Raw genomic sequence first — 22,114 nt, 5'->3', positions numbered from 1 at the left:
TCTAACAAAGTTAAACTGGGATCATATAAATCACTAAGGATATCTTGATTAGATTAAAGTGCGATGCACAGTAGTAGAGAATTTTTCTTCTACCAATATTTATTTGTCAGATCTTGCTCATTTAATACTACTATATTTGAATATAGATTACTGTTGGTTCTGGATATTTTAAGAAGAAATTTGTCTGCAAGGAACTGCCTTCTGTGATTTAAATGAGGCTCAATAGCTTCTACATGAAAAGGTTTGACTGGAGTTGTTTTCATGGCACCAAGATATACACGTAGGACTGAGTTCTGCAAGATATCTATTTTGTTTAAAATCTGTCAACTAGCAGAGCCATACAAGATACATCCATAATCCAATATGGACCTGCTATAGGCACGATAGAATAGTAAGGCGGTTTCAACGACAGGTTCTCACCAAGTCTTAGTAACCATTTTTAAAAATTTTAAACCCTTTATACTTCGGTCTAACATGTAATTAATATGTCAATTTCCTATTAAGTAACATGCCAAGATATTTGACGGAGTCTATAATGGAAAAATTATATGAACCTAGGATAATGTGACTTAATTTAGGTATGTTGTGTCTACTGAAAACACAAACTTCAGGCTTGGAGTAGGAAATCTGAAAACCATTTAATGTTAACCATTCATGAACAACACCAAAGATGTCTTTGAGAGAAGCCATAGTGGTATTATTATTATTATTTCCCTTCTTAGTTTTAGCATTATTATAGTTTTATCAGACAGTTTACTATGTTGATTTTATTGTTGTGGGCCTCCGATTTCTTTGGCACTATCAAGGATGATTTTCATTAATTGAGAGCTGTCAATTTGGTCATGTATTCTTTCATCTATTGTCATTTGGTAGTGATCTAAGGTTTCTTTTAGATTGTTAATATTTATACCGGTTACTCTTGGTTTTGTGATTAATTTTATTCTTTCTAGTTTCAGATCCAGAACAATTTTTGCTCTGATTAGTCTGTGGTCGCTGCCTGTTTGAAATTTATTTATTACACTGACATCTTTTACCGTAACAACCTTGTTGGTTATAATGAAGTCAATTTCGTTCTTAGTCAATATATATATATATATATATATATATATATATATATATATATATATATATATATATATATTTTAAACTTTAACTGATGAAAATTTAATACTTAAATCTTCATTTGGACATAATCTTCATTATGACATCAAAATACATTAGATTACCCATAAAAATCCTCATAAGTATAAGTGAATATTGCTGTATCTCATATAAAATTTATAGCGCGTTTACAACCCTCCTTCATAGAGAAATCTATAAAATCTAAAACGCGTCTGTGCAACAGTTGAAATAACGTTTTACTATATACTTTATGAGGGCATAAATTTGTGTTGAATAAACTTTCAGATACGACCGTAGTAAAAGGATTTCTGCTATTTTCCACTCCGACTGGTTTTTGATCAAACAGACGACAAAGTATAAAAATGTCTGGGTTTCGCTGATGATATTATTTGATATAAACAAAATAAGCGTTGGTAGATGTTGCGCTCTACTAACCAGAACTCGCTAAAATACGCAGAAATATGAGTATTTATATGCAGAAAGCAAAACAACTTTTTAATACAAGTTTTAAATTAATTAGTTTCCTGTTTACTTTTTTTATTTAAACAAATACATCCCTATCAACAACATAAAAACAAAACAGTCAACAGTATACAGTGTCAATTTTAAAACTTACAATGGGCTATATCCCACGAATAAAAGCTGATATCGAAAAATGCTTAAAACCATTTCTAGGACAGTAAGGGGGAACTAAAATGACATGAAAGAGAACTCAGCTCCGTCAACCCCATAGGCCCCACCCACCACAACCAAAAAAGTTTAAATTGTAAACCCCTACTTGTCATACATCATTGAAAAGACTATAAAAAATGCTATTTAATGGTATAAATAATAATTATACAGGGTAAAGCAATAATTGTGAAACTTCGACTAAAATAGAAAATTTAATGAGGTTTTTGTTGATTCTGTTGATCCTGTATTATTGTTTATTATTGTTTAATAATTATACAGGGTGTTACTATCAGCCGGCTTACTATGACTTGTGTATTTGTATATTATTTTTAATGATAAGTGCCCGTCGGAATTTTTTTTTTGTTAAATAAAAACTTAATATATCGTTTCTGCAAAACAAATTGAAAACATCTGTTTTTTGGGTTCTGTCACATTTAATAGTTTTTGGTTTATTTGAGAATTTTAAATGTCATTAGTTTTCATCATTTGTACGATCGGTACTATCATTCAGCTGCAGTTTTCACGATGGTTTACAGTATACCTGAGTGCGTGGAGATCATTTTCATATTTGCCTCCTAGAACCAGTGTTATTTACTATCTATCTATCCATATAAGGATTTTTACAGCTGTCGCCGCCTTCCTTCTTTCAGCCAACGTCTCCAGTCCTTTCTGTTCTGCCATTCTCCATCTCTAAGGTCTCGTCTTTCCATGGCCTCGTCCACTTCATCCCTCCATGATCTTCGGGGTCTACCTCTTTTCCTCCTTCCTATTGGGCTCCAATCCGAAATCTTTGCTTTCCACCTTGTATGATCTGTTCTTCTCACATGTCCATACCGAATTAAACGTTTTTCTTCGATGTAGCCGAGTATGTCTTGTTCTACTGCCATTCTTCGTTTTATCTCCTCATTTTTGATGCGATCCATTTTTGTCACTCTGCAGCTTCTTCTCATGAATTCCATTACAGTTGCTGTGATTTTGGACCTGTTTTGTTTATTTATTACCCAATTCTCTGCTCTATAGGTCATTATACTGCGTACCAAGGTGTTATAAATTCTCTTCTTTGTATTTCTGGTAATCTGTCTATCCCACAGTACCCCGTTCATTTGTTTAATGCATGTTCTTGTCTGTGCTAATCTGCTGGTTATCTCTTGCTTGGTGGTTCCATTTTTTGAGAGTATGAATCCTAAATATTTGAATTTGTCAGTGCCGTTAATTTCCCTATTATCGTCCATTTCCAAGTTTCTCACTGGTTCTTGCTCTGTTGTTAAATATTCGGTATTTTCTTCGGTTATTTACGAACAGCTCAAATATATCATGAAAGGCATACGGACGAAAATGTAAGTCACGTGTAGATTCGCGAATGAAACACCCCAAATTGAGGTCGTTAAAAATTTTGCAATAGAGCCTACTGCATCAACACGTCAAGTATCTGTAATGACAGGACTTTCACATGAGTCGGTTAGAAAGGTGTTGAAATTACATAAGTTTCACCCGTACAAAATACAAATTCCAGACCGACGAATTAAGTTTTGTGAACTCATGACTGAAAAGTATTCATTTGACTCTCGACCTGCAAACATCGATACGAATTAGGCAAAAGTTTATAGTGGTGATTAAAAACGGGCTCCGGCCTCGTTCTTACCGTCATTATCGTGTATCAAGTGGATATACTATTTAATAAACTATTTAAAAAATAAAATATACAGTTTTAACAATTAAAATGAGTACTTCACCAGATTTATCGGTGAGTGGTCCTTTTCATACTGCTACTGTTAATGGTCAACCTATAAATATTCAATATCAGCAACAACAAATTCAACCAAAATGCTCAAATGTCCTTTTTCCACAAAATTAATAAACAAATTCAGCAGAAATTTTAAACAACCCACCAAAAACAATATATTATGTTCCTAACCAAGTACTATCACAATCTTCCTCAAACTGTCAATACAATCCTATAATAAATTCCACATTATCTACACCTCAAAATGAATTCTGATTCTATTAAGATGACACATACATTACAAAGTAAAGAATCTTCAGGGGAAATAAGCGACATTAAATCATCGGACATCCACGAATGGCAAACTATACAACATAGTAACAAAAAACGTAAAATTAATCCTCCGACACTAACAGAAAACGAACACACGGTAGTAACCAGCAATAAATTTCAGATTCTACAAAATGAAAACGAAAACGAAAACGACAACAATAATACCAACAAAACTCCAGCAACCTCTAAATCCCCACCAATTTTTATATATGGTGTTCTTGTTCTTCTTAAAGTGCCTATCCGTTCCGGATGTTGGCGATCATCATGCAGAAGGCAAGGAGAAACCACTGCATTAAAGACTTCTTGTAAGTATCTCTAGTACAATTATCATGGTGATATATGGTGTTACTGAATACAATAAAATGGTTAATAACCTATCGGAAGTAACAAAAACAGAGACCTACTATTGTACAGCATTAAAAAACAACACAATAAAAATAAATTCCCGAGACTCTGAAACATACCGAAAACTGGTTATTTAAACAGCGAAAAAATTGTGCATCATACGTACCAAATGAAAGAGGATAGAGCATACAGAGTTGTTATTCGTAATCTATATTATACAGTGCCCATTAATATAATAAAAAGTAAATATAAAACACAGAGTAAGTAAGGACCCTCTAAGTATATTATACGTCGAAATAGAACCTAATCAAAATAATAAAAAAATATATATAAAATTCAATTTATAAACAACGCGAAAATAGTTATTGAGCCACCGTATAAAAAGAATAATATTGTCCCGTGTACCAGATACCAATTGTATGGACACTCTAAGATATATTGTAATAGACCTTATCACTGTGTCAAATGTGGAGGCAACCATATGTCAACGATTGTAAAAAACCTAGGGACGCACCTTCCATATGCGCTCTCTGCAATGAAGCACACACCGCAAATTACAAAGGATGCATGGTATAAAAAGAGTTAATTAGAAGTAGAAACAGAGCAAGAGGAGTATCATCGCACACTCCAGCGAACAATCAACTGCAATATAACAGAAATATAGTACAGAATAATCCGAACTTAAGCAATCAAAATCACGCGACTTACACACAAGCAACAGGTGGAACAAATTTAAACAATGTCCATAATAATACGAACTCATACAACCAAAATCATCAAACTTAAGCTCAAATAACAAGTGAAACACATGTAAGTAATGCAAACAGTGACATTGAAGAGATGATGAAGAGTTTCCTTAACGAGTTCAAAGCTATGTTTTTACAACTAATAAATCAAAATAGATCTTAAACATGCTTTCCACAGTAAAAAATAAATCCAGTAATGGAACTTAAAGCCTTGTATTATCAAAATCATTTACAGCATCCAATCCAAAATACTCAGAATGATTTTCAACGCGCCGTGGAACGTTAGTAAGAAAACACTGCATGATGATTATGGTATACCGTATGTTGAAGACAAAATCAGCAGACTAGCAAGAAATTACTTAGAACATCTGCCAGCCCACCCCAACGAGGAAGCAAGACAACTATACTTCCAATCAGAAGTCGGACGAAGATTGAAGGGAAAGTGGCCAACAGACTTTATTCACTAATTTCAATTTTAAATTTTAACTTTCATTTCAATTTTAGTTTCAAATAATTATATTCCTACATTAATTTAATTTGTTAGTGTTAGTATTGGGAGTGTTATCAGTGGATAATTTCTCCTCCCATGTATTTGCAATACGTACATTTACTAATAGCTTGTAATAGCAGATTGTAAATTTGCAAATTTAATAAAAAAAAATTACTGAAAGAATTCGCATTGAACTGAGAATGTTAAACTGATGAATATACTTTTATGCTGAATGGTAATGTAAATCAACAAAAATTCTATTTTGGAGTGATGCGAACCCGCATCGATTCAGAGAAGGTCACACTCAATATGCTAAAAAACTGAATGTTTGGGCAGAAATATTAGGCGATGCTATAATAGCTCTAGACGAAGATTTGCTGCACTTCCAACAAGATGGAGTACCTACTTACTATGCAGCTCCAGTTGGACACTGGTTGCATACTAATTATCCTATTGAGTGGCCACCGAGGTCACCAGACTTAACGCCACCTGACTTTTTTCTATGGGGTTACCTTAACTCAGTTGTTTATACGAAAATTTAATTTGGTTTTAATTTCCAAAAAAAAACGCAAAATCATTATTAAAAAAATGAAGAATCGAAGCAGTGATTACGTTATTACATATCCATAATTCCTTCAAGACTCTTTATTAAAAAAAATTCATCAAGTAGACTGTTAACGTAAGAACGTTCTCAGTTCGATCAGTTAAGATCATGCTATCTTAGATTTCAATCGTTTGTGGCAAATTCAGGTTTAAATTATCTTCAACTTTTTGTACGTTAAGATTTTGCTTATTTCGGTTAGATGTATCATAAGTCCTGTTAAGTAACGACCTATCAGGATACTTAACATTGGGTTCATGTCTTGCAAACCCTAAAAACTATAACACACTGGTTATATGAGCACAAGTACCCACAGTTCTGGCATCAGATTGACAGGTACAGTAGTATCCGTTAATCGGGTCTTCTGCAGGATCATTTTCATTATTTTTTTTATCAACCATGTAGGAAATGAATATTTGGTGTTTTGAAGCTTGTTAAAACCTAGAAAATATCGCCTGTCGACAAAATATAGCGATCACGTGCTACAACTAATGTTGGTTAAAAACATGCCTACTTTTGTGCATTGAATAAGATTGTCAAATACTTGAAAACAGTTGCTTTTATGTAAGTGGGCATATGTTGCATGTTATAATACAATTAGCTTTGGTTCATTCTGATTAAGATTGTATAATATATTATAGTAAGCCGTTACATGTTGCTGAATGAATTGATTCCTTGGTATTGCTTGGAACCCGATGTATTGTACAACAAACCTTTGTATTAGTGATATTCTAACACGATCTACTATTATACTAACATATTGTCTGCTATTATAACCAAACAAAACCAAGAGAAAACTGTCACTTAAACCTTGTCTCAACTTGCATAGAAACATCAATAAATTCCTTTTGTTTATGTATCTATATTGATCATTTTCGAAAACGGACTCAAAATAAGTAAATAGTTGCCCAAAGTGTTTTTTATATCTTTGGTAGCACAAATTCTAAGCTGGCCTAAAAACGATGCTTATTCTGGACTTTTTAATTTTATATGGTCGATTCATGAAACGTAGACCAGGTAATAAAATATCAAAAACTAGGCCCTTTTCATTGAAATATCCTTACACAGACTCTCTGACGTTGTTAGGTATGAAAATATTTTTATAAAAATGTTGACAATACAAAACATTGACAGTCGCTGAACATTATTGGTATCATTGCAAAATAAACATTCAACATTAACTGTCTGTTAATAAATTCAGCCTAAGGCAAGTCGGATTCTCTTCCAGCAACAGCATTTCATTTCCAATGGAATTATTACAGTAAATGCATAACTTTAAAGTTTCATTCAACTCTTATGATGTAAGATTCAGGAATTAATTGTTTACCTCATGCAAAACATCGCAACCTAGGCGATCTGTGAGCCATTTTATTTTTTTGAATCCAAAATGATCTCTAAATATTTATTGAAGTTTATACTAACAACATGAATATTATTAATTCACAAATAGCTGACAAATGTTTTTTTACAAATATTTTGAATCAATTTTTTCAAAAAAAGTTTTAGTAGTTTTATTGTTGTACATTGGCTCCAGAGGTTCCCGAGGTTTCGGAGGAACTTTTCCAATATTGTTAAAAATTGGCAACCACTGCTTCTGATGGGTCGTTCGTAAAATCTAGTTGAAAATAATTATTTATATCAAATTTAATTTAAAAAAACCGGAAGGTCAAGTAAACAATTAATTTTGTGGATATAAAAAGCAAGACAGTTAAAAACGCTAAGAGAATCTACGACATCTGTAAAACTGTTAAGAACTACTATAAACAAAAACGTATGTAAACCAGAATGACTGCTAAAGCCGTATGAGGATATGATAATAATACAATAAGAAAAATAATATATAAATATTAAGGACTACACTGTACTGAATACACTGTACACCAGAATAATAACCAATCGATTGGAAGCAAAATTTGAGCTATATCAGCTAAGAGAACAGGCTGGTTTTTGCCCCAACTACGGTACAAATGACCACCTACAGTGCATAAAAGTCTTGATTGAAAAATCAATTGAATACAATAGACCTCTAGTTCTAACATTTATAGACTTCCATAAAGTGATTTGATACTATCGAACTACCCGCACTTCTAAAGGCATTGGAAGAGTGTCGAATTGATCATAGGTACACTCTTCTTTGTCAACCATTTTCCATCCACTCCTGAATGTAGGTCTCTCCCAATTGCTTCCATCTTTCTCTATCTTGCGCCAATCTAATCCACTGTTTGCCTGCCACTTTTCTTATGTCATCTACCCATCTTTTTTGAGGTCTTCCCGTGCTTCTTGTTGTCGTCCTTGGTCTCCATTCTAGAATTCTCCGTGTCCACCTGTTGTCATTATATCGGGCTACGTGACCTGCCCAGCGCCATTTCATTTTTGCAATTTCTTCCACAATATCCCTAATCTTCGTTCTACGTCTTATCTCGGTGTTTCTAATCTTGTCTCTTAGTGATATTCCAAGCATGATTCGTTCCATTGCTCTTTGCGTTGTTTCTAATTTTTTAGCAGATTTTTTGGTAAGGGCTACTGTCTCCAAGCCGTAAGTACAAACTGGTAGTATGCATGTGTTATACACCTTTTTCTTTAAGTTTACAGGAATGGAGGTGTTTTTCAAGATATATGCTAATTTGCCGAAAGCGCCCCATGCCAGTTGTGTTCTTCTTTTAATTTCAGCATCTTGATTTGGTTTTCCTAGTTTGATAACATGACCTAGATATACATAATGTTCAACATTTTCTATGGTATGATTTTGTATTGTTATATTTGTCTGGTCTCGGCTCAGTATTTTTGTTTTGCTGTAGTTCATTTTTAAGCCTACCGCTCCTGAAACTGCATTTAATTGTTGTAACATATCATTTAGTTCTTGGATATTATCGGCTATTAAAACTATGTCATCTGCGAATCGCAAGTGGTTTAAGTATGATCCGTCGACGTTGATACCCTTATTGTTCCATTCTAGTTTCTTAAAAATGTCTTCTAGAGCAAGGGTAAATAGTTTGGGAGAGATGGTGTCTCCTTGTCTTACTCCCCGTTGTAGTCTTATGGGATTAGTTTTTGTGCTTTCGTCCAGCTTTATCTGCATGGTGGCATCTTCATATATGTTTTTAATTATGTTAGTGTATCTTGAATCTATACGTGCATTTTCTAGAGATTCAAGCACTGCCCATAATTCGATGGAATCGAATGCTTTATGGAAATCGACGAACCATATGAATTGGAACATTATACTCGGTGCATTTTTCTATCAGTGTTCTTACGGTGTGCAAGTGGTCTATAGTACTAAAATGTTTTCTGAATCCAGCCTGCTAGATAGGTTGATAGAAATCGAGCTTATGTGTTAGGCGATTGGTTATGATTTTAGTTAGTAATTTATACAGATGTGAGAGCAAGGATATTGGTCGGTAATTCTCGATGTTTGCTTTGTCTCCTTTCTTGAATAGTAAAATGACTTCGGAGTTGTACCATTCTTGAGGAATCTTTCCTTCATCAATTACTTTATTAAATAAAATATATTAAATAAAATATGTACACTAATATTATAGAAAATATATACAGAAATGCTACAACAACTATAAATCTGCACGGTCCTACCAATAAGATACATATCAGGAGAGGTATTCGACAGGGAGATACTATGTTGCCTAAGTTGTTCATTACTGTACTTGAACATGCTTTGAAGTCACTGGAGTGGGAAACTAAAGGAATAAATATTGATGGTGAGATGCTTAGTCATCTACGATTCGCAGATGATATTGTTCTGATTTCTCTTTTCTGAAAAGTGATGTAGAAGACATTACAAAACACATAGCCAAAATTAAATGGAGGTGGGTAGGACACATCGCTAGAATGAAGGATAATAGGTGGACCAAAAAAATCTTGGAGTGGAGACCGAAAGCGGATAGACGAAACCCGGGAAGACCACCCACAAGATGGACTGACGACATAAAGAGGATTTGTACCAACTGGATTGCAGCAGCACAAGATAGATCTGAATGAAGGTTTTTCGAGGAGGCCTATGTTCAGCAGTGGACGACTATGGGCTGATGATGATGATTAAGGACTACAACGCTACTATAAGACTTATACAATTTACACGTTTGAAAATATTTTTTATTTACCTTAAATAACACTTACCTGATCTCTGACTTTTAGTAGACCCATAGCTTTTGACATTCACTGGTCTGCACGGCCCAATTCCATTACCATACAAAACCCTTCCATGTAAATTATGCAGACCACCATTCAGCAATGCAAACTGGTCATAATCCTTACCATCCATACCTCTCCCCAGTATCGGCACTGAATTCTGCGTACCAAACTTATTTTTCATTTTTAATTTCTCGTAATACTTCTCTGGAGGATTTAGTATATATTCTAAACTTTTTGTACTTTTCGTGTTGGAGCTTTTCTTGCACAACTTCTTGTGCCTGTGATGGTCTGATTCCTGCGTAAATCCTCGTTGATGCAGCGTGTCCATTATGGACGGAGTACTTCCCACGTTCGGGCAGTAGCATTTGTTGCTTTCTGCGCAGGAGTCGGTGTCACATTCGCAGAATACTATGGAGGAATCTCTGTTACATTTACAAATTTCTTCTTTTCTGCACATTAAATTACTGCACCTAGAAGAACGTAATATATTGAGAATATAAAAAATAAAGTATGTAATAGAAAAACGAGTATTTTTTTAAAATACATGCTTAACATCAGTGTTTACCAACCATTTTTGTGCCACGCCCCACCTTAGCCTTTCTAAAATTCTTATGTGCCCCTATGTAACATACACAATTTTTGATTTTAAAAAATTGAATTGTTCACTTAAGAAACTTAAATGGAAGGTTTTAGGAATAAAACGCTATACAAGAGGCATATATAGCATTAAAAATATATATATATATATATATATATATATATATATATATATATATATATATATATATATATATATATATATATATAAAATAAAGTTTTATATTGAGGTTGCAGTCATTAATAGGGCAGGAAAGTAAAACTCTTTGTTCTTTAATCAAGCTTTCGCAAAATTTATTTGCTTCTTCAGGATATGCTAAAATATGGTATCAGTAAATACAACGAAATTAGAACTAAATAGCATTGTATAAAACTAGTAAAAAAAACTTACAACATGAGGTTAATCCATTAAATTTTCAAATTTGCAAAACATTAAAACTTAACTTATTTTAAAAATTATACAGTTATGTAAGTACAATATTCCAATTTAATTTAATTTTGTAAAATTTCATTTTGACATTAGATGTTTGATTTATGTCAGAAAGACACTCGTTTCTGTTTATTATATTTTTTGTTGTTGATAACTAGCTCTTGATTGTTATTATGGTTACGTACAAAGTGGCGCCAAATATGAATATTTAAATTTTTTGAAATTCTAATATTTATAGTCAGAAAATCTAATATTGGAAAATTATAGTATTAATTTTCGTAAGACAGAATGTAATTATAGATATTGCTTAGTTTATCAATATCAGTTTTTTTATTAACGCATTGATATTTATTTATGCATACCATTTCTAAGAATTCTCTTTTATTTAGTTGGTTTTCGCGTCTTAAAATTTAAATAAAAGAGAATTCTTAGAAATGGTATGCATAAATAAATATCAATGCGTTAATAAAAAAACTGATATTGATAAACTAAGCAATATCTATAATTACATTCTGTCTTACGAAAATTAATACTATAATTTTCCAATATTAGATTTTCTGACTATAAATATTAGAATTTCAAAAAATTTAAATATTCATATTTGGCGCCACTTTGTACGTAACCATAATAACAATCAAGAGCTAGTTATCAACAACAAAAAATATAATAAACAGAAACGAGTGTCTTTCTGACATAAATCAAACATCTAATGTCAAAATGAATTTTTACAAAATTAAATTAAATTGGAATATTGTACTTACATAACTGTATAATTTTTAAAATAAGTTAAGTTTTAATGTTTTGCAAATTTGAAAATTTAATGGATTAACCTCATGTTGTAAGTTTTTTTTTACTAGTTTTATACAATGCTATTTAGTTCTAATTTCGTTGTATTTACTGATACCATATTTTAGCATATCCTGAAGAAGCAAATAAATTTTGCGAAAGCTTGATTAAAGAACAAAGAGTTTTACTTTCCTGCCCTATTAATGACTGCAACCTCAATATAAAACTTTATTTTACATAACGTGTCAGTCAATAATACCTAACTACTTTATATATATATATATATATATATATATATATATATATATATATATATATATATATATATATATATATATAACGAGTATATTACAGCTGCCGCCACGTTTCTCGCAACCTAGCTTCCAACGCTTGCGATCGTTCCAGTCATTTACTTGTAGACCCCTATCTTCCATTGCACCTTTTACTTCTTGTCTCCACGATCTTCTTGGTCTTCCCTTTTTCCTGCAGTTGGTGGGGATCCACTGTAACATTCTCTTTGACCATCGTTGATCATTCATCCTTTCTACATGGCCATACCATTTCAGCCTTTTGCATTCTATAGTTTCCAGGACGTCAATGTCTATGCCCATACGCTCTTTGATTTCAGTGTTCCTTACTCTATCTCTTCTAGTGAGTTGGCAACATCTTCTCCAATAATTTATTTCCATTGCTTTTATTTTGGATGCGTCATTTTTATTTATTACCCAAAGCTCTGAACCATATGTAGCAATGCTTTCTATGATACTTTTGTATATCCTAATTTTTGTGTTTCGGGTGATGTGGTTATTCCAAAGTATACTATTCAGTTGACGTATTGCTAAATTTCCTTGACCAATTCTAGTAGCTATTTCTTTTGTATTCCGACCATTGTTTGTAATGTTTACACCGAGATATTTATAGCTATCAGTATTTTGAATTTGTTTGCTTCCTAGTTCTAAGTGCTTTCCTTCACCTCCCACTACTACGTATTCTGTTTTTGATGGATTAATTGATCAGCCCCACATTAAAAGAATCAGCTACATAAATGGGTTTAATAATAAACACCAACAAAACAAAGAATATGAAAATAAGCACGCAACCACAAATCCTACGGCAACTTGTTATAGAAAATGACGTCATCGAAGCAGTGAACGAATTTGTATACCTGGGAGCGCTCCTTAACACTTAAAATAATACTACCGCAGAGATAAACCGCAGAATTTACACGGCCAATAGATGCTATTTTGGGCTCAATCTCCTCATTATATCCATAATTATTTTAAGAAATACTACAAAACAATAATAGGCCCAGTCCTAACATATGGTTAGGTTTCAGAGACCTGGAGTCTAACAAAAAAAAAAAAAATGAGGACCTCTGAGGTAGATGGGGCATGTAATGCTGATGGAACAAAATTACCCAGCTAGAAAAACACTCCTTGATAGACCCATTGATTAGAGAAGAAGAGGAAGACCTAGAACAAGGTCATTGATAACATCGATGAAGACATGAGAAATATGGGTATACGTGCTTAGCGAAGAAAAGCGATGGATAGGGACGACCGGAGAGAAATTCTTAAGGAGGCTAGGACCCACGCTGGATTGTAAAGCTACAATAATAATAATGATGATGCCATTATTGACATCTAAGTAGTTTTTTAGCTTATTATATGCATCTTTGAAGCCCCTTTAATCTTGTGCAGAACAAATCTTCAGCAAAGTACCCTTTATCAGTATATCTTACGTAAGTTTTCAATACTGCCTCACTGTCTCTCAAAGTTAATTCGTCCATTTGCACTGAGATGTTTTTTGTTTTCAGCTATTCAACAAATTGTTTTTCAACATCTTCACTCATTTCGTCTATTCTTCTGCTAACAGTGTTGTTACTGAGTGGCATAGGTTTTACCTTTGTCATCTTTTTCAAGAACCGTTTTAAGAAGTGCTGATATTGACAGTTTTATAAGATTCTCTCCTATAGTATGAATTTTTTAGTTTTAGCGATGAATAAAGAAATACACGCTCAAGCGTGTATCAAGTATTAATCTAGTTATTAAATCAATATTTGATAACTAGCCTCAAGAACACGATTATTAGTTGAAGTATGAGCAGTAAATAAAAATTTTATGTTGATAATTTTTTCAAAATTTTCTTCAGTTTTAAAGTAATTTAATTCCGAATTAATATAAGCACTGTATTTTGCCTTCAAATGCGCCTCAAGACGATCTCGTTCATTATTTCGTTGGTCAAGCATTGCTGGTATAAAAGAAAAAAAGGAATCTACTCATCATGGACAGCAAGTGTGACTCCAAATTTTAAATATTTCTCCAAACATTGACGAGTTATTTTCTTGCTTGCACCACTCATTTTAGTATGGGCTATAACAAATTAATATAAGATCATTTAAAAACTAAAATTAAAGTATTTGTTAAAATTAATTTAATGTGACATGGAGTAAACGTATACTATAAAATGCATATTTATTTTAATGTATAAAGGGTGTTTCAAAAAAAGGTAACCCCGTCTCTAGGGTAGGTAAAAAACTGAAAAATAATAATTGGGGTTTGCTTAGTAAAAAATTTTTGTAACGCCATCCGTTTTTAAGATACGCATTTTTTACGATTTTGCCGAAACTACTGGCAACATTGTAATGAAATTTTATACGAATATGTTTTGCAAGCTGATACATCCCATGAATTTGTTTTTATATCTGATTCTCATAGAGGGCGCTAGTTACACGGATCGTACTAAGTATTAGTCAATATAATTTTTTTAAGAGTATAATTATTAATCAAAATTTCAGATAAACTTAAACATTATTCCATTTTACACGAAAAAGGTACTCTTGGTAAAACTCGATACTGTGTACCGTTTTCGGAATATTTAGATTTGAAAATTATGAAGTAATACTTGATGCTGGTAGTAATGATAAAGTTCCAATAGGTATACCTTTATTTTCTCCAAGTGTGCCATGGAAATCTGACATTTATTGATTGTTATGACGATAAATCAACAATAATTAGAGTTTTGAAACCTTGTTATTTGTAAAATCAAATCAAAATGTACTCAAATGTTGAATACACTGACATGTTATTAACCTTAGGCGAATGTTTAGGATGTTCTAGTGCAGCTGTAACACGTTATGCAGAAAAGTTTCCTAGAAGAAACTTACCAAGTAAAAAAACATTTAGAGCCGTTGAACGACGTTGTCGAGAAACTGGGAATGTGAGACCAAATAAAATAAATTCTGGTAGACCAAGAACAACAAGAACAATTAATAAAGAAAATAATATTTTAAGTTTACTTGATCAAGATCCAACAGTTAGCGTAAGGAATATAGCAAGAAAAACAAATACTTCTTCTTCAAGTACTTGGCGGATACTGAAAGAACAGCAATTACATCCTTATCATTACAGACAAGTCCAAGAGCTCTTGCCAGATGATCTACCGGTTAGAGTGGATTTTTGTGAAATATTGCAACAAAGGACAGCCCACAATCCAAATTTTTTAAAATGCATTCTTTTTACGGACGAGGCCACCTTTACGCAACAAGGTATGTTTAACTCCCATAATTCACACTACTGGTATGATGAGAATCCACGAGTCAAAAGGGCATCACATTACCAACACTCATTTAAAGTTAATGTTTGGGCAGCAACTTTAGGTAACAAATTAATAGGTTATCATATTCTACCTAGAAATTTAAATGGTGATATCAATCTTGATTTTTTAAACAATTCCTCATTCGAGATATTAGAAGATTTAACGCTAAACGAGCGAAAATCTTTATTTTTTATGCACGATTGAGCTCCACCACACTTTGATAGAAGGTGTCGTAATTGGTTGAGTAATCATGTTCCGAATCGATGGATTGGTAGAGGTGCAGAAGCTCCGATTCATTGGCCTCCTCGGTCATGCGATTTTAACCCTTTGGACTACGCAGTTTGGTCGTATATTAAGGAAAAAGTCTATGCTACAGAGGTAAATTCACGCCAAGAATTGGAAGAAAGAATTCAACGTCAATTTAATGACATCATAGCTGATCCCCTACCGTTTAGAAGGTTAATGGAAACTTTAGAAAAAAGAATAGACTTGTGTATTCGCGAAAACGGAGGTTATTTTTAACACTTACTGTAATTGAATTTTATTTTATGTTCTTAGTCATTAATTTAATTTTCTTCTTGTGAGTTTTGTTTAATTACTAACTATTTTATACCAGCATCAATTATTACTTCATAATTTTCAAATCAAAATATTCCGAAAACGGTACACAGTATCGAGTTTTACCAAGAGTACCTTTTTCGTGTAAAATTGAATGATGTTTAAGTTTACTTGAAATTTTGATTAATAATTATACTCTTAAAAAAGTTATATTGACTAATACTTAGTACGATCCGTGTAACTAGCGCCCTCTATGAGAATCAGATATAAAAACAAATTTATGGGATGTATCAGCTTCCAAAACATATTCGTATAAAATTTCATTACACTGTTGCCAGTAGTTTCGGCAAAATCGTAAAAAATGCGTAAAATTTTTTTTTCCTCAACGCCCTGTATCTTGAAAACGGATGGCGTTGCAAAAATTTTTTACTAAGCAAACCCCAATTATTTTTCAGTTTTTTACCTACCCTAGAGACGGGGTTACCTTTTTTTAAAACACCCTGTATATTTACTATACTGCCTCCTCAAAATAATATATTTTTTCCATTGAACAAAATTTTATGGAGAATTATGCTTCTAAAATTAAAATAAATAAAAATAAAATCAAATAATTAAATGTAATGGATTTTGACAAGAGATATGACCTTGTAAATAAACTTGTGTACTGGATCGGTATGACTCATAGCTCTTGTCAAAATCCATTACCTCTACCAATAATATCTATGCAATGTGTATATTTATTAAATTAATAAGCTTTTACAACAGTTTTGACGGACACTTATTTCAAATTCACACCAACAGAATGCTGTGAAACACAACACAACAACACAACAGAAGTTGCGATGGGCCCTTCAGGTGTAAACAACTGCATTGTTTAGCTAGATGTTAAGACTTTCATTCGACACCAAATACCCAGTTGATATTTTGGTCTCGTCTAGCGCAATTACACCCAATAATAATTATTTACAGCAATTATTTAAGAATTTGCTTTTTTCGTTAAATTTGGCACCGAAATCTAGCATTGCATTTAAATGGCCCGAAGCAGAAGGATTAAACTCGTATCGAGTCCATTTTCGATTTGTTCCCTTAACCAATCAAATTGTCCCATGTGGGGCGTGAGCTACAAGTTTTGAAACACTGCTTTACCCGATTAAAAGAGTGTGCACTTTTATTATTATTTCGACAAAACATGTTATTTTAAACTTAAAAAAGCAAAAAAGAGAGAAAGAACAAAAAAAAATTGTTGTTATTAAAAGACAAATAATTGATTAAAGATAATGTAAGCGAAAAAAGAAAAAAATTACTTTAATTTCCTTGATGTATTTTTTTGACCCAAACTACAGTAACATTTATCAGCTGAGACACAAGTGCAAGTGTCAGAGTCATAGGAACACTCCGAACATGATACGTATCCAGAAGAAGAATTTCTATTTTGATTTTGAAGCAGGGTGAACCCCTGGGATCGCGCTCGGGTCTTCTTTAGGGAGAAAAAATCACTCTCTTCGCTAGTACTTGCTCTGTCTTTTCTAGATTTTTTCCTGTAGCCCTGTTTTTTACTAGGGTTTAATTCTTCTTTTGGACGGAATTGTCTCGTGTCGTAGGAGGAGGTAGAAATTGAACTCTCTGGAAGCTTTGAATCTATTTGTGGTGGAACATCTGCGGATTCTTTGATACTAGAATTACTCTGAAATTTAAAAATAAACGATGCTACTAATGATATTATATCAACAACATTGATAATAACCTTGCAAAAAGTAGTAGAAAATAAATTTATAAACATTTTTATATCCTCTGCTATACTATTTACCTGTTTAATTTTCTTCTTAATAGTTATCTTTAAATTTTTTTGAAAAATATGCTTCAGTCTCTTAAATTTTCCTCCAATACTTATTCGGTGTTTCTGCTGTGGTGCTCTCCTCAACAACTTTTTCTTCTGCCTTCTCATAATTGACTTAGATCGTTGATATAATTCATCTTTCGTAAGCGTTACAGACAATTTAAGAAGAAATTCTTTGTAAATGGGTTTGAGATCATTAAAGGACATGCCTTCGGGGTCAATGATAACGCTCAGGATGTCATCTAAGGAATGGAGGCCTTCTTGCATGGACAGCTCGTTAAATATTTCTTTGAAGCCAAGTGGGGATCCTCCGCTACCTTGGTCATTGCTTCTGAAACAACAAATAATGCTAAGATACGGATGAACAAAGATTTGACATTGAAAATGCAAAACTTAATTAAACCTTAAGGTAGCTTTTTAGAACTAAATAAAATTGTATGCAAGATTTTTTGTCTACACTATTTATTGCCATGTCTTGAGTTTTCGAAGGCAATATTTTTATGTACTAGGTGAACTAAATATCCTATCATTTATTTGTTATTTATATATTTTTTTACTTCTTACAAAACATTTCTTTATAACAGTTTAAGCTGCTATCAATGCAATAAACAATGCAAATAGACTCTTTATGTCCTGTTATATCTTCTTCTGAACTAGAAATATTTACTATCCAATATTCTTCTCCTTTACTTTTGGGTATGGAATCATACATGCCCATTAACTCAGCTCACGGAGCACAGAGTCACCTTCTCTGTCGCTCACGTGGGTAACTCCAACCTGGCGCGTCCAAGCCGCGAGGGTGGACATCTATCACTTTAGTAGGCCGTAGTGAATAGATGACTAAGTTCAGGTTGGGACCCAGTTCTGTGGGGTATAACACGGACCTCTGCCTAGGGATACAGGTGAAGAGCACAACGGTAGGCACGGCGGAGAAGAAGATCTTCGGTACGGCGTGGATGGCGGAAGTGGCATCCCTGGATTTTAGGGATTGTATAAAATCAATAGTAGCGGCTGATCCAGAGTGGACGGCTACGAACAGCGTCTGACCCAGAGTGGGCGGCTGAATACTAGGTCCTCCAAAAGGGGGTTTTGGCGTCAGGCGTTAGCAACCTGACACATAGAAAAAACCTCAAGGGCTGAAAAACAAAGGGCAAAATGAAAAAAACAAAGATAAATCCCCAGGTGGTAACCCACACCTCTGAAGGAGGGAGCCCCATCAGATACGGGGGGGGGGGGCAGTTTTGCTTTAAGTGAAAGAAGCCCAGCTTCAAAACTCAACCAAACAACAACAACAAAAAGAAAGAAAAGCCAGAGAAAACTCGCACTCGGCACATGGAACGTACAAGGATGGCGAACAAAGGACAAAGAGGTAATAGCGGAATTCGAAAGAATGAAACTAGATATAATGATAATGACTGAGACGAAAAAGAAAGGAAACGGTACCGAAAAAATGGGGGAAGTCATTCACTGTTGGAGCGGAATAGATAAGAAAGAAAGGGCAAAAGCAGGAATTGCAATTATACTGAAAAAGAAATGGGAACACGCAATCGAAAACTGGGAACCAATAAACGAAAGAATTGCCAAGCTTAACTTAAAAGTATACGAAAGACAAATTATCTTACTAGCAGTATACGGTCCAACAGAAGACAGCTCAATTGCAGAAAAAGAACAATTCATAGAACAACTGCAAGAAGAAATCGAAAAGAGAAAGAAGAACCAAGAAATAATTATCGCCGGCGACCTAAATGGAAGAACAGGAAAAAAAGAAAACGACAAAACAGTTGGTAGATTTGGAGAGGATATAATGAACGATAACGGGGAGAGATTGATTGAGCTATGCGAAATAAACAACTTAAAGATCACAAACGGCTTTGAAACCGACCCAGGGAGAGTCTGACCAAGTTACGGCTCCGGCTACACCTGTCAATACGTGCTCAACACAAGAAAAGAAATTCAAAATCAATTTATTAGAAGACTCAATAAAAGACCTATATAAGCGAAGATTAGACCAAAAGCTGGAAGAGTTTCGGTATGAATCATTAGAACAAACATACGAACACATAAAAACCTGCATGAAGACAGCAGCCCTAGAAGCTCTTGGAGAAGTGGACCAAAAATACACTCAACAAACTACGAAATTAACCGAAGACACACTAACATGCATAAAAGAGAAAAAAAAACTTCATATAAAATACCTGAACACAAAAAACTATGAGGACTTGGAACTATACAGAAAAAAAAATAAAGAAGTGAAAAGAAAAGTAGCAAATGAAAAAAATGAAAGATGGGAAAAAACATGCACAGAGATAGAACAGCACATAGGAGGAACGAGAAATTCAGAGTCATGGCGCATCTTAAAGTCGCTCCAAAGAAATAAGACAGAGAAAATCAAGATCGGTCAAATCAAAGAAAACGAATGGCAAGAATACTATAAAAAATTGCTAACCGAAGACCGCCCCGAATTCAAACAATCAGAAATAGACGGAATAGAAATCTACACACATGACGAAATCGAATTAAGCCTAGCTGAGGTTAAAAGAACGATCAAAACTTTAAAGAACAAAAAAGCAGAAGGCCCCGGCGGAATACCAAATGAATTGATAAAAAACGGATCGGAAAAGTTATTCCGTATGATACATAAAATGTTTAAGAGAGCACTGAATGGAGAAGACTTACCGGCAGAATGGACCCAAGCATATATGACATCAATATACAAGAAAGGAAATAGAAAAAACTGCGAAAACTATCGGGGAATCAGCATTATATCGTCTATAGGCAGACTGTACGGAAAGACCATAAAGGAAAAATTAGAAATATATATACAAGATAAAATCGGAGAAGACCAGGCAGGTTTCACAGCGGGGAAAGCATGCTTAGATCACATTTACACGGTCGAACAACTAATAGAAAAAAGAATGGCCAAAAATAGATCCGTCCATCTGGCTTTTGTTGATCTTAAGAAGGCATATGACTCAATACCTAGAACCAAGCTATGGGAAGCAATGGAAAACATCGAAGTTCCACGAAGATTAATAAACGCGGTAAAAGCACTCTACAAGAATAACGAAGTAGCTATCAAAACGGGCAATAGAATATGCAGACCATTTAAGACGACAAAGGGACTACTACAGGGTTGCTCCACATCCCCCACCCTGTTTAAAATATTCCTGGAAAAAAACCCTGAAACCATGGAAAAGAAAGTGCGAAGGAATGGGTATACCAGTAAGGAACGAATATCTATATACGCTAAGTTTTGCCGACGACCAAATAGTGATCGCACAAGACGAGGATGACCTCAGTTTTATGATGAGAAAACTGGAGCAGGAATATACAAAGAATGGGATGGAAATAAACCTAAAGAAAACTGAATACCTAACAACGGAGAATACAGAAATAAAACAGCTGGAAATAGACGAAGGTAAACAAATCAAAGGAACAGACAAGTATAAGTATTTAGGTTTCATAATATCAAACAAAGGAACAACGGAGGAAGATATAAAAAATAGACTAGGACAAACAAGAGACTGCATACGAAAATTGAACCCGGTACTATGGGATAAGAACATCAGCATGAAAACAAAGAAAAAAATATATAATACCATGGCAAGAAGTATCCTCACTTATGGGTGTGAAAATTGGACAATAAATAAGAAAACCAAAAACAAAATAAGAGCAACAGAGATGGAATTCCTAAGGAGAAGCTGCAGAGTAACAAGAAGAGACAGAATAAATAACATGGAGATTAAGAGGAGAATGGGAATGAACTCCGACATAATAGACTACATCGAACAGAAGAGATTAACATGGTACGGACATGTCAGAAGAGCAGACCAAAATCGGTGGATAAATAGAATAACAGAGTTGAGCCCGATAGGAAGAAGAAAGAGAGGCAGACCCCGAAGATCTTTCAGAGATGAGGTGGACGAAGCAATGAGTAGAAGAAACCTACAGGAAGGGTACTGGCTAAACAGGAAAAATTGGAGAAAACGGTTGAGTGAAGGAATACAGTGAAAACTGTGGAAATCCTTATATATATATATATATATATATATATATATATATATATATATATATATATATTCTTCTCCTTAACTCTTCGATGACCGAAATAATTTTGGTTTATTCTTTGGA

General features: G+C 33.7%; 1 protein-coding gene across 2 annotated transcripts in view; it reads right to left on the bottom strand.

The window, feature by feature from the left end:
• LOC140445864 (uncharacterized) overlaps positions 1 to 22,114 on the bottom strand; it is a 262,320-nt gene that overhangs the window by 42,690 nt on the left and 197,516 nt on the right. Inside the window, exons 8-10 of one of the 2 annotated variants that reach the window (XM_072538260.1) lie at positions 17,954 to 18,314; positions 17,451 to 17,830; positions 10,164 to 10,648 (exon numbers count right to left, since the gene is read on the bottom strand). In XM_072538260.1, coding sequence (XP_072394361.1) covers positions 10,164 to 10,648; positions 17,451 to 17,830; positions 17,954 to 18,314 — 1,226 coding nt within the window. The remainder of the gene's footprint in view (positions 1 to 10,163; positions 10,649 to 17,450; positions 17,831 to 17,953; positions 18,315 to 22,114) is intronic. The other variant, XM_072538261.1, reaches the window with a different exon arrangement.

Source organism: Diabrotica undecimpunctata, chromosome 7 (genome assembly GCF_040954645.1).
Source record: "Diabrotica undecimpunctata isolate CICGRU chromosome 7, icDiaUnde3, whole genome shotgun sequence".
NCBI classification, from domain to species: Eukaryota; Metazoa; Arthropoda; class Insecta; order Coleoptera; family Chrysomelidae; genus Diabrotica; species Diabrotica undecimpunctata.
This window is presented reverse-complemented; position numbering and strand designations above follow the sequence as displayed.